Below are 13,736 nucleotides of genomic sequence, written 5' to 3'. Positions count from 1 at the left end.
GCGAAAGTTTGTGTAGGAGGCAAAAAAATATTTCCCCCTGCGTAGAAACCAATTTTAATTTTCTTTGATTTCTCGATTGAGAAACTGATTTCATCTCTTAAGCCCTCCTACCTACACGAACTTTCGCTACACCCTGTACTGTATTTAAAAAACGAAAAATAAATGTTAACTGATTGTTTCAAGGATTAAAAGGGCATTTTGTTATTAATTGAATATTCAATGTTTATAGATAATTGGTTAACAGTTAACCTACCTGGATTTTTGGCAAGAATGATAACAAAATAATCAAATGATGTGTTTAATATTGTATAATAAGATAATTGAATATCAATCAGAATGCTTTGAATAGCAACATCAGTAAGGAAATTAATTATCCATACAGCAGACTTATAGCATAGTGTGTTGGCTATATACTTTTGTCACTGACTTAACAATTTATCTGATTGTAAAGGGTGTTGCGGATAAAAACTATAATTTATCTTACTTTAAATTTTGATAAAGATGACGATTTATTGATAATTGATTTGTTTATGTTTTTGTCTACGTTTGTTTCTTCTTCAATTTTGTTATCTTCATTGTTATCATGGTCATCTTTATCAAAAATTAAGGTAAGATAAATTATAGTTTTTATCCGCAACACCCTTTAGTTACACCAAAAATATTCGCTCTTCAACTTCAATTCATCTAAAATATCAATTTCTATCAGAAGAAATTCATAACAAACAGTTTGTCTAACATTGTCTATAAATTCGTACAAAAACGTCCATCTTAACTTGCTCGGCTTCTTAACACACATATCTTCAAAAAGCTATAGCTTTCATTGCGGAGCCATTCCAAAAGACTTGGAGAAAATCTCTTGTCACCTTTATCGGTTTTTCTTGTTTTTGTTGTGTTGCGAGATTATAAAAGTTTCTTAAGAGGTAAGTTGCCATGATTGGCTTTTGATTAAATAATTGTTATTGATTTTGTTTTTGTGTTTTTATTATTGCTGATTAATTTTTTATTTGTAATCAATTTTTATTTGTTAGGTTCATTGGTTTTATCAATTTCTGTTGGTTTATGAAGAGAGAGAAAATTTTGGTAGTAGGAAAGAGAAGGTAATTATTTGAGGGAAAAAAGATTGAGGTTTTTTAGGATTTGTCGTATATCTTTGATTATTGATTTTGATTTGTTAATTTGTTTTTATTTTTGAATAATTATTTTTGTAATTATTGTGATGAGATTTGCGTAACGGATCAAGTTCATGCCGGAGGGTACAATCAGAAGTTCTGCCAGAAATATTTTTGTGAAGCCTGTATCAATTCTTTACAAAATCTCGATACTGATCGAAATTATGGCATCGATAAGAATGGTAAGAAATATCCTCGTTGCCCTGCTGGCTGTCATAAGGCCTTTGAGCCTCCTTTTTTCCGGCCTTTTTGCGCGATCGAAGAGATCCATTATACACGAATAATTATTGAGTGCCGGGACTGTCATCTAAGTTTTGATCCTTATGGATATGCTTGTCATGTCTTAACTTGTGTTCCTTTCCAGCGTACGTCCAGTTGGACTCCAAATATTAAAATTATTGTTCCTCCACCGAGGACTGAAGAGTTTCTTGAGAGGCAAAAGATAATTCTGACTAAATATCAGTCGAAATACCGAGTTTTGTCTCATAGGAGTCATCCTGGTAATATTGGTACGTCTTTTGGTTGTTTTTTTCTATTTTTTCTATTTTTCAAATAATTATTCTTATTTTTATGCATAGGTCTCCCCATGACTGGAGCTGAACCTTTTATTAAAGTTTTCTTGGCTTCTGGCCATGATTGGATTTATAAATTTGTTCCTATGGTGGCTGACAAGAGGGCGTTTTTATTGAAAGTAAAAGAAGCTTTTGGTGTTACCAGCAATGATGCCGATTTATTGGTCCTAACCCATAGAACTTTTTCCTCGTGTTTGAGTACCTCCGCATTTCTCTCTGGTATTCCTACCTCTTCTCCTATTATGCTATTTGAGAAAAAATAAGTTCTCAATAATGAGTCAGATTATGGTGTATGGCTTTTTATGCAAGCTATTTCTAAGGCAAATTTTCAGCCTACTCTATCTACTGTTCCTGGGGAGTTGAACGTACATGAATAATTATTTCTTGTTTTTAGTGAGTTATTAGTTGAAATTAATAACTAAAAAGAATTTTTTGTTATTTTATTATTCATTGCCTTATCAGAGTTTAAATAGTTTATTGTTAACTATTCTTAAAAGATCATTTGTTTTTGTGAATATTTGTTTCTTTTTACGTGTTTTAGTACGATTGATTTGTAGAATTTATGAATCTATTCATGATTCATATTTCAATGATAAAATTGTTACTTTTTTATGAAGAATTCAATAATTGTTTTTGGATAAATGAATTTGTGTTTAAATTTTGCATGTTTAAAAATTTTATTTTGATTTTATATAAATTTTATATTTTTGGTAATTGTTGAGAAGATGGATAGATAGATGGATAGACTGTAGATAGATTACTGAACAATTTAATTGGTAAGTTGGTTGTTTTCTTGTGCTGGAAAAAAGAAGTCTGTGGGTTATTAATGAGAATTGTTTACAGTTTAATTACGGTTTCTAATTGTTAGGGCAAGATTGTCAAAGAAAAGTGAAAAAAGGTATAGAATAGAAGAGAAAGAAAAGAAGACGAGTTAGAGAGGAAGAGGAAAAAAAGCTTTTCTTCGTCGATCAAGATGATAATCAACAACTACAGCATCTGCATTATATTAAGTTTACCCGAAAGTTCTTACGCTCTTGAAGCGGTTTAATTTATATTAATTAATTATTAATTATTTATTAATTTAGTGAATTTTATTTGATTTTTTTGATTTTTTATAAAATATTAATTTAATTCTTGCTCTTTAATTTAAAATTAGTTTCACGATTAAAAACATTGATTAACATACTTAAATTGTGATTTAAGAAATCTATCATTTTTTGAAATTGTTAATTGTGAAATTGAATTGTTGTTTAAAAAGATAATGTATTCAGATTCAAGAAAATTGAGCATCAATCAAAAGCTTTGATTCCATATAACCACTGATAAAAGTTTAAACATTCTAATCATTAACATCAGTTAATTATTTTAAGATAATTAAAACTTTATTTAACATTGAATCTCCATAGAAAGGATATTTTTAGATTTTTTAGCATTTTCATAAATTTTCTCATTGAAAATCTTATAGAAAATCATTAAAAAATCATAATTTCATCACCAACCGAACAGAATAATTAACTGATCGTAATGGTTAGAATATTTGAACTTTGATTGTATGGAATTCAAGCTTTCGATTGATGTTCGATTTCCTCGAATCTGAATTGTAGATCATTTTTAATTTAATTTAACAATTAAAAAGTTCAAAAATGGTTTTTTTAAATCACAATTTAAGTATGTTAACCAATGTTTTTAATCACAAAATTAGGCTCAAATTAAAGACAAAAAATTAAATTAATATTTTATGAAAAATCAAAACAATCAGTTTAGATTTTCTGAATTAAGCAATTGGTCGAAATAAAAACGCTTCAAGAGCGTAAGAACTTTCGGGGAAACCTAATATTAATAAAAGTAATTTTTTCCATGGATGATTAATTCGGTTTGATGAATAGCGCAATTGAAATGGTAATCATGTTTTCCTGTCTAAATCATTATAAACAGAGACTGAGTTGAATTAAGACTACCCGGTTTTGTCTCCTTACAAATTTTGAGATTAAGATTGTACAGTCTACCGTTATTAACGTCCATATACCCGCTTTTAGTCCTAAGTTTGTCATGTTAGTTAATCGCGACTGCTCTAATCAGTTTTGTTTTCAACATGAAAGGTTTTTACTCAAGTTAACTCATATCAATGTGGTTTTTTGTTACTACAGTTTCCCCAGAGATTTTGCTTTTTTGTTAATCTGCCATCCAGGAAAACTACAAAGGGAAACAACGAATTTTACAATTTAAAACATAAAAATCTTTCATTTCCATTCCCTCTTATCTTCTCGTCTCCTCTGAGGAGTTTCATCCACATAGGGGCAATCATTAAGTTTTTAATTGTTTTAAATATGAAATTCGTGGTTTTGCCTTGTAGTTCACCTGGATGGCAGTGTAAAAAGTAAAAAACTCCGAGGAAAACTGACCAACCTTGTCCTGCCTTGAGAAGGTAGGAAAAGTCCGGCGTTGAGTAGTAATTAGTAAAGGCGACCATTTTATGTGGGAGATGATTTCTCATTCAAGAAACATAATTAGCCGACTTTTCTATGTTTGTTTGCCCGATGAAGCTCTAAGCGAGTCAAGTTAGATTAGTCAAGCAAAGGATACAGATGTTGATAATGTGAAAGCAAATAAAACACAAGATTTGATCAACTTCAGTCAACATGAGCCTGGAAGCAAAGATTCTGAATCTGCTGCTGATCTCAAAGGAATTAATATTGAAGTTCCTCTTATGGTCTAAATCATAATTTAATTTTATTGTTCTCCGCAACAAACTCTTTGGTACCAGTTGCAATGGCAAAACCTATCAAAATAAAAATTTAATTGAATTCAATTATTAGCAGTTGCTTGGTAAGTAAAAATAAAAGTTGTACTTACAGCATGAAGCAGACAGCGTTGAAGAATTGCGCGTAAATACTATTTTACAATCATCATTAGGCATAATAATTCTTTGTTGTCCTAAGATATCATATTTGCAGGTATGCTCACCAATATCGATTTCACAAAGACAAAAATAATTATTTTCTCTGTCAACACAAAGAGCTAATAAATAGAAGAGAAATGTTAAACGTGAAATGAAAAGTTATGTAGGTGTTAAACCAGGTCAAAATTATGTATCATGAAATACTTACGGGGTACGTTGCTACTCATTGTCAGTTGTAATACTGGTAATTTTAAGACTACAGAACACTATCAACAAGGTGACCTTAAAGGTTGGTTTTCCGAGTAAACACATTTTAATAAAAATTTAATTGAAATTTTGGTTCAAAAAACGAGTTAGTCAAAAGCAAGTAAGGTAGCAGACTTTAAACATAAATTTTCAAAAAAGTTTCCTTGGTGGATTATGTGTTGAAAAAAAGAGCCAAATTTAAAATAAAACAAACTCAAAAGTAAACATGAAAAACAAAAATTCTGTTCATCATCATTGTTTGAGGTTCATTTGCAACGCTCAGCCCTGCAGGGCGGCCCTACAAAAAATTCTTCATAATATTTATGAAAGTTATCGTTTATTCCAAATGAAAGTTTAATTTGGTTTGATGAATAGCAAAAGTTAAATGGCAATTTTGTTTTCATGTCTAATAGTTAAAATAGAAATGGAAATTACATAAATAGGGAAAAAATTTCGTTCTGATTGTTGATAAAACAATAACCAAGGTACAAACCACTACCCTCTTGAGGAAACTTTTTTCACTCTCTCTTGAGGAAATTTTCACAGTCGCCATCTAGTTATCGATATCCTCTGACACAATAAGTTAGATCTATGCGATAGATGGCGACTTAGAAGATTGTGGTGTGTAACAATTTGTTGACCAATAGTTGAATACTGAAAGAAAAGGTTTTGACTGTTTCTCATCAGATTGCAACAGAAATCTTTTGCTAATACAATGTAAAAAATAAAAAACGGAGTGCAATGAGTGATAGCAGTTTTGTTTATCAAAGAGAAGCTGGTAAGCTAATAAATTTCGCCTCGGTCTTTCTATCGATGAACGGCATTAAACCTTACATAGCATAGAATACAAATAAATGAAGTGACAATTCTCAATAAGTCTTCTCAGTTTTTCTTGAGTAAATTTCCAAGATGCACGCTATTTCTTTACCATTTTGTTCTGTGAGTAATATGTTCATTTTGTTCTAATCTATTACTTTTCAACAGTTACAACTATTACTTCTCTGAGCCCACTAATAAATTGGTGTTTTGTGACCCAGATTGCATTGAAGATGCGGGCTCAAGGGTTATGCTGTCCAAAGACTAAGCGAGTCTTCTGCTAGGTAAATGCTGGATAAATCTTTACTTAATGACTTAATAAATAGTCTTTGCTGATTTTCAAGAAAGATAACTATGAAGGGTGGTGGAGACGAGAAGGTCGTGTACCGTTATCTCTTAGTTATCTAGCGAGTCACCTGACTCGCCGAACTTATTGGCCGTTAAATTCACTGCTTCTTTTACTTGCTCTTGCTGTTCTGGTTGTTACAGGGTGCTTTTGTCACGCCCTACCTCTGTGTTTCGCCTGATATTAAATTACAGCATTATCTAGATAGACCTGAGTATTGCGCTCAGAAATTCAGAGTCATTCATTTAAATGTTGATAGAGCATCATGTAACCATAAGATCAGGTCTTTTGTTCAAGTTGTATATTTGATATTGCTATTGGTGCATTCAAATAGCTTTGTACTGTACTGGGTGGATAAAAAATAAAGGGAAAAGGGGCTCGGTTTAATGTGCTCAGTCTTACTATTTAAAATGTAGACAAACCAAATTTGTCTTCTGAGCAACAAAAGGGGTGCTTTCCTCTACCCACAATTTTTTATCCACAGAGTATTTATATCAAGCAAGATTGAAAATCATGAAATGGGCAGCTCGATGAATAGTGAAAATAAGCTATTCCACAGTATTCTCATTATCTGGTTCTCACTGTATGATAAAATTATGTTTATTTAAATATATTAAGTTTTAAACATTTAATTTTTCAATTAGCAAGAGAAACGATTGATTTAAATAAAGTATTCGCAATTTGTTGAAGCCACGATAAATTTTCCTTGGTTATTAACCTGGAATCGTCACATGCCCTGTGATAACAGTCAATCATAACTCCTCGATAGTTGCCTGTAAACACATCAAATAATAAGTATTAGTTAGCGATAACAAACAAATGAATAAATATCAATGTACCTGTATCAGTCAAGAAAACAGCTGGAAGTTGTTTTTTATATTTGGTGAAATCATGGTACCAGAAAGAAGCATGATCACTTCTGAGAAGTTCACCAGCGTATGCTTCATATTCAACTGGAAAGTTTACCGGTAACATTTTGAATGAATTATCTGGTTCAATCGATTTCCAATGAGTTACAAATGCATTGGTCAATGAAGTGTCCAAGGTTTCTCGCGAAATAAGAGCCAGAAAATCGCCCATCTTTTCATTAACATTGTTAACCCAATTTTCAATTTCTGGAGCAATCTAAGTGAAGATTCAATACAATTATTTAAATTTTTCTGGTCAATAGCCTGCTTCTAACCCAGGTTATATGTTTAATTTTCATGGTTAAATCTACTTACAAGTTCAACTAGATCAGGCAGTAATTGTGCTCCTTTTGTTGTGTTGTAATTCATGATTGTATCCATAATGAATGCTCCTTGAAATGATGCAGATTTCTTGCCAGCCAATTCATATGGAATCAGATAACTATTGACAAAAAGTTGACTTCCAACATAACCATACTCTTCAAAATCAAAGGCAACAAACATGATTGAGTTTGTTGGTTTAATCGAGCTCGCTCGATATTTGGTTGATACTAAACGTAAAACTTCAAGAAGCACGGCTAAGCCTGAACCATTGTCGTCTATTCCAGCAGTTACATCATTTGGAGTTAAAAATGTATCATAATGAGCTCCAATCAGGACCAAATTATCATCACTAGTATTTCTTTTGGTACCAGCAATGGTAGCAATGATATTGATACCTTTTACATCGACTTCACCTGGTTGATCAAATGATTGAACAGCAACTTCATCTGCATATTGTTTCATTGAATTCAATAGAAATGAGCGAGTTTTTTCCTTGTTTTGTGGATTGACTGTGTGATGTCGAGGCAAGCTGAATTCATTACTCAGTAAACATTCCAAACGATCTATTGATGCAGTTTCACCAACTGACTCAACTATAGCTGAGCAATCTTTGATTGCTGGTTTGCCCTCAATGCCTGTAAAACATAAGGGTTGAGAAACGAGCAAAAAAATGAATAGATTTGAATTAACTTACCGAACTCGCTTGATGTATAAAAGCTGGTCTTGTAGGCATTGGATAAATTAGGCGTCAATAGGCCAAGAATGACGATTGTGTTGACAAATGAAAGCATCATTCGTTGATGAGCACGAAAAGCAATGTCTAATAACTCAGTTAACACGTATAAAATAATGAATGATGTATTTCAACAAAGTGTGATTAATTGCCTCTTTGTAAGGGTTTATATTCAAATAAAATAGAAGTTCCGATTGATTTATCATCAATATCTCATCTTTATTTGATCACTAAATAATCAATATCTTCTTTTATATCAATCACTGTGACTCAATATATAATAACTCCTCTAAAGTCAATCTTGAAACTATGATTTAGCATTAGTATCTGAGTAAATGTATAATACACTTAAAGGGAAAATATTTTGGACAAACCTGTTTAACTTACTTTCTATGGGTCAAATGCTAAGAAGTTTAAATATTAAACTAATTAACCTCGCTAAACTGATTAAAATTGAATATTTTCGAGAAAAACAGGTTATTTTTAATGTACTCGGAAATGTAACTCAGCTAACAATCAGCCAAGATGGTTAATTTAACTATTTCTAGTTTTATTTATTTATTTGTCCAAAATATTTTTCCGTTTATGTGTACATGAAAAACATTCACAATCAAAAATTGATGAAATGCTAATATTATTTATCAGAAATAAGAAGGACTCCAAACAATGAAGAATTCAAAAATTTAGCGCTATTTGAATCATGCTTTATGTCTGTTAATAAAAAAGACACAATTATCACATTTGAACACAGATTGAGACAAATGGGAAAAACAGGTAAAATTTAATGTCTTTCAAACCTAGACTCTGTAGTATAGTTAGCCTAATTTGCAGGGAAAGATAAACTATTTGTGCGATTTATAAGTTTCTCTTATCCACAAAGTTTCGAGACCACAGAGTCCAATTCTATTGCTAACTCTTTTGGCAAACAATAATATTAAATGCAAACAAAAACGAACCAATAGTTGATCAAAGCCACGATAAAAACGGCAAATTATTAACGATTAATTAGCCGTAATACCTAATAAACGAGCCGTAAGCCGTTTAGACTTTAATGTAGCCGTTATTGATATCACACTTGATTTAGCTCATAATTTTGTTGAAATATCATTACCAGTGAGTCAAAAAACTGCTTGTGTACCTTTAGTATCACAAAATGTACCAGAAAGATTTCTTCGTTGGGTAAGTTGATAATTTTGTGAGCTTATGGGACTGGATTACAATTTAACAAATTTAATCCAATTCAAATTGAAACCTTTCGTCGAAATCTTTCGCAAATTTAGTCAAAAGTCATTTAGCCAGCTCTTAAGTAAGAATAAATAATGATTTAACTTTTTATCCAACACTAGAAACGTACCTATGCCACTCCGTGTATATTAGCCTTAACTGGTCTTCTAATTAGATTTTTTATTTGAACAGTTATGGTAAGAAATTGATCATCGATCATTAATTAGTCAAAATAATCACAATTTTCTTGTACTTTTACAGCTTTATGCTCTTTATTCAGTGTATAGACAATACACGCTCATAAGTGATGGTACAAGTAAGTTTTATTTGGTTTTGTACCGTCTAACATAATGTCATCATGAGTTTACTTTTCATTGCATTCCCTTATTCAGATTCTAGAACAAAAATCAAAGTATTTCCAGCCGATGGAGACGAAAATGGTGGTGGATCTAAAGCTTGACTGTTTGAACTGAAAGATCAAATATGGGTGCAGAAATGTATAGAAACGCACATTAGAATTTCCTTCAAAATGTAACTTTAGATTGTACACTTGATTGCTATTAAATGGTTGAAATTGTTTTATTACTGTTTATTTGTACAATAATCGGAAACAAATGTTTATATTCCTAAATGTTAAAAATAGTTATGGTTAAATTGGCATTTTGATTAATTGCTAGGACTCGAACAATGAACATTAAATTGCTTTCGTCTTAAATTGTTCCTTAAATTGAAAGTTACCAAATCTATTGCTAACTCTTTTGGCAAAGAATAATGTAGAATTGCAAACGAAAACGAACCAATATTTGATGAAATGCACGATAAAAACGGCAAATTATTAACGGTTAATTAGCCTTTAGGTCTCTCAGAGGTTTAACTTCAAAAGTATCTCTACAATTTTTCATTTCCCATCATTTAAAACGCTTTAGTGTTGAAAGTATTATGTGTTTGTTACTAAAAGACACAACTAACACAATTGTAACATTTAAGAGAAAGTTTGTTACACTGGTTGAAACAAATGAGCAAGAAACGGATAAAAATAAATTTCTTTGAATTCTGACACTTTTACCTTGTAAGGATATGAAAACTGATTACGATTGTGCATTCCAAAAGTTTCTCTGATTGATAGTTTGCGAGATAATCGAGTTCGAAGTTCAAACTTTGATCGCCTTTTGTACCTTAAGCGACACAAAGTTTTTCATGAAACTCATTCACAATATGTTAATTTTGATCGCCAACTAGGCAAAACACTTTGTTACGCGAAAAAAACTTTTGTTTTTCTGCAAAACACTTTAGTTCGATTTTCAATTAAATCGACTTATTTCTGTCCCCGTAATATTTAGGCAGCTGAAACTCATTACTCATGCATAAAAATTATTTGTTGACATTATGGCTTGACCGATTTTTTAAAGTCGTCTATTGATCGCTTGATTTTGGCCTTTAACCCAAAAACTTTGAACTTCGATATTTCGAGAATGGCATTACCTAAAATCATGATTCTTTCACTAGTCGCTAGATTTTATTATGGTCTATGAATGTTGAAGTTTTGAGACAATTCGAGCAAGTCAAAAAAAAGTGATAGCATTTATTGCTTAGGTTGCCAGATTTGATACCAGATTAACCAGAATAATTGGTTTCTTATCTCTTGTTAGATCTATCGTCATAATTAAGTGTTTTAGCTCCACTTTCTTCGATATTTATTTATATATTGTTAAAGCCCATACAAAGATCTAGTGTCTGGTCAATGCATGATGATTGTGGGTGCTGCCATTCTCGAAATATCGAAGGTTAAAGTTTTTGGGTTGAAGGCCAAAATCAAGCGATCAATAGACGATTTTAAAAAATCGTGTAAGCCATAATGCGCAAAAACAAATTTTCATGCACGAGTAATAAGTTTCAGCTCTTTAAATTATATGGGGACAGAAATAAGTGCATTTAATTGAAAATCGAACTAAAGTGTTTTACAGAAAAGCTAAAGTTTTTTTCGTGTAACAAAGTGTTTTGCCTAGTTGGCCATCAAAATTAACATATTGTTAATGAGTTTCATGAAAAACTTTGTGTCGCTTAAGGTACAAAAGGCGATCAAAGTTCCAACTTTGAACTTGATTATCTCGCAAACTATAAATCAGAGAAACTTTTTAAATGCACAAACGGACTCAAATTTTATTTCTTCACAAGCTAACAGAGTTAGAATTTGAGTGAAATTCATTTTTATCCGTTTTTCGCCCATTTTTATCACTGAAGGAAACAAACTTTACAATTGTTACAATTGTGTTAGTTGTGTCTTTTTAACAACAGTAATGTGTTGACTCTATTCGTTCCATCATGGTTATAAGGAATATTATTATTAGTGGGCTCATTAAACAAGGTAGCCATGGACAGTTAATACAGCATTATCGTTAGTATAAGTTAAAGTAAACGTTTGAAGCATTTGCAAATGAGTCCTTAGGCTTAATATTTGACCATTCCATCATAATTATCAATAAAAATCCTGCTAACCCAGACAAGTCGAACTTAATCCAAAAACAATTTAGAGAAAGCGCTAGTCAGCCCTTTGGACATAATAATATACAATAAAAATATGGACATTGAAACGTCTTTTGTCGTCGTGCTCTAATTTCGTGAACTAGAAATGCCTCTAATACCTCTTTACTGTAACCATTTTCATCTTTTGGTGAGTTGAAGTTTGTTTGATTTTATTTGAATCATTTTTGTAACATCGGGCCTTGATGGATATACACTGACTTCGGCTGACCATGGAAGTTGCTCCTTCTTGACCTAACCTAACTGCTTCGCCATCCTTTTCTATCTTTATGCTTGTTTCTTTAATCATTACACTATCAAATTGGGATTTGTCTTTAGTCTTCCATTTATCCATACCTTCGATCCCTTCACCAGTTTTATTGTAGAGCCATTGACTTCAATAGGATCAGGTTCAAGAAGATCGGCTGGTATCTTAATGTCTTCGACTTCCATAAGTAAAGGTTCCATTTGATCATTGAACTTAGTCAACATTAATCGAGAGTCTGCTTTTGGTAACACATCAGGATCCTCTTCCACTATTTCCCCACAATATGAACACTGGAATTCATTTGATTCATGATCCCATAGTTAATCTGCTTCAAGATCAGTGAAAGTCTTCTTACAATTTACAAAAATAAAGGATGATCTTTTCGTCCAAGTCGCAAGTCTCATGAACTGTTGGCAAGACCTATTGGCAAAGAATGATGTAGAATTGCAAACAGGAACGAACCAATACTTGATGCAAGGTACGATGAAAACGGCAAAATATTAACGAGTAATACCCGTTTAGGTCCCTTTTAGGTTTATCTTTAAATTGGTCTCTACAATTTTTCATTTCTGATCATTTAAATCGGTTTTTGGCTAGAATATTATGTGTTTTATACGTAAAAGACACAATTGTAACATTTAAGATAAAGTTTGTTTCACTCATTGACACAAATGGGTGAAAAACGGGTAAAATAAATTTCTTTCAGATTTAGACTCTAATGGATTGAACGGGCATAAAAGCTGAGTCGATTGGTATGATTAAAAAGTTTCTCTGAGCGATAGTTTGCTAGAAAATCGAGTTCGAAGTTCAAACTTTGATCGTCTTTTGTACCTTTAGCGAAGCAAATTTTCTCATGAAACTCATTTACAATATGTTAATTTTGATGGCCAACTAGGCATCACTCTTTGTAACACGAAAAAAACTTTTGTTTTTCTGTAAAACACCTTAGTTCGATTTTGAATTAAATCGACTTATTTCTGTCCCCATATAATTTAGACAGCTGAAAATGATTTCTCGAGCATAGAAATTGTTTGTGCACATTATGGCTTGAACGATTTTTTCAATATATCGATGGATCGCTTGATTTTGGCCTTTAACCCAGAAACTTTGCCCCTCGATATTTCGAGAATGACATTACCTAAAATCATGATTCTTTGACTAATCACTAGATTTATCAATTGGTTATTATATATTGAAGCTTTTAGATAATTCAAGCAAGCCACGAAAAGTTATAACACTTAATTACTTAGGTTGCCAGATTTGATACCAGATTAACCAGAATAATTGGTTGCTTATCTTTTGTTAGATCTAAAGTCATAATTAAATGAATTAGCTCCGCTTTTTTCGATATTTAATTATTCATTTTTAAACTCTATACAAAGATCTAATGTTTGGTCAAAGAATCATGATTTTAGGTAATGCCATTCTCGAAATATCGAAGCTCAAATTTTTTGGGTTAAAGGCCAAAATCAAGCGATCAATCGATAAATAAAAAAGTGTAATCCATTTATAATGTGCACAAACAATTTTCATGTTCTAGCAGTAAGTTTCAAGTGTCTAACTATTACCGGGACAGAAATAAGTCGATTTAATTTAAAATCGAAACAATGCGTTTTACAGAAAAACAAAAGTTTTTTTCGTGTAACAAAGTGTGTAGCCTAGTTAGCGATCAAAATTAACATATTGTGAATTAGTTTCATGAAAAACTTTG

The 13,736-nt window shown here is 31.6% G+C and overlaps 1 protein-coding gene and 1 long non-coding RNA gene across 2 annotated transcripts; one reads left to right on the top strand and one right to left on the bottom strand.

The window, feature by feature from the left end:
• Positions 1 to 6,615: 6,615 nt before the first annotated feature.
• On the bottom strand, positions 6,616 to 8,146 carry LOC107359731 (uncharacterized). The gene is made up of 4 exons (XM_015926275.3): positions 7,975 to 8,146; positions 7,272 to 7,915; positions 6,888 to 7,173; positions 6,616 to 6,821 (listed from the first exon to the last, which is right to left on the bottom strand). The coding sequence occupies exons 1-4, from the start codon at positions 8,072 to 8,074 to the stop codon at positions 6,685 to 6,687; spliced, it is 1,167 nt and encodes a 388-aa protein (XP_015781761.2). The 5' UTR covers positions 8,075 to 8,146; the 3' UTR covers positions 6,616 to 6,684.
• A 1,339-nt stretch (positions 8,147 to 9,485) lies between these two features.
• On the top strand, positions 9,486 to 9,820 carry LOC107360522 (uncharacterized). The gene is made up of 2 exons (XR_016198670.1): positions 9,486 to 9,553; positions 9,630 to 9,820. It is a non-coding gene; the product is annotated as an uncharacterized LOC107360522 (long non-coding RNA).
• The last annotated feature ends 3,916 nt before the right edge of the window (positions 9,821 to 13,736 follow it).

Source organism: Tetranychus urticae, chromosome 2 (assembly GCF_039701765.1).
Source record: "Tetranychus urticae isolate SD_2017Ah chromosome 2, NJAU_TeUrti_SD_1.0, whole genome shotgun sequence".
Taxonomy (NCBI): domain Eukaryota; kingdom Metazoa; phylum Arthropoda; class Arachnida; order Trombidiformes; family Tetranychidae; genus Tetranychus; species Tetranychus urticae.
This window is presented reverse-complemented; position numbering and strand designations above follow the sequence as displayed.

Bases quoted from the DNA above. Each gene is read 5' to 3' on its own strand.
- LOC107359731 (XM_015926275.3), bottom strand. From the start codon at position 8,074: ATGATGCTTTCATTTGTCAACACAATCGTCATTCTTGGCCTATTGACG. The intron at 7,174-7,271 runs GTAAGTAGATTT...ATCTTCACTTAG, and splicing joins TGCCTGATCTAGTTGAACTT to ATTGCTCCAGAAATTGAAAA. The intron at 6,822-6,887 runs GTACATTGATAT...ATGTGTTTACAG, and splicing joins TGTTTTCTTGACTGATACAG to GCAACTATCGAGGAGTTATG.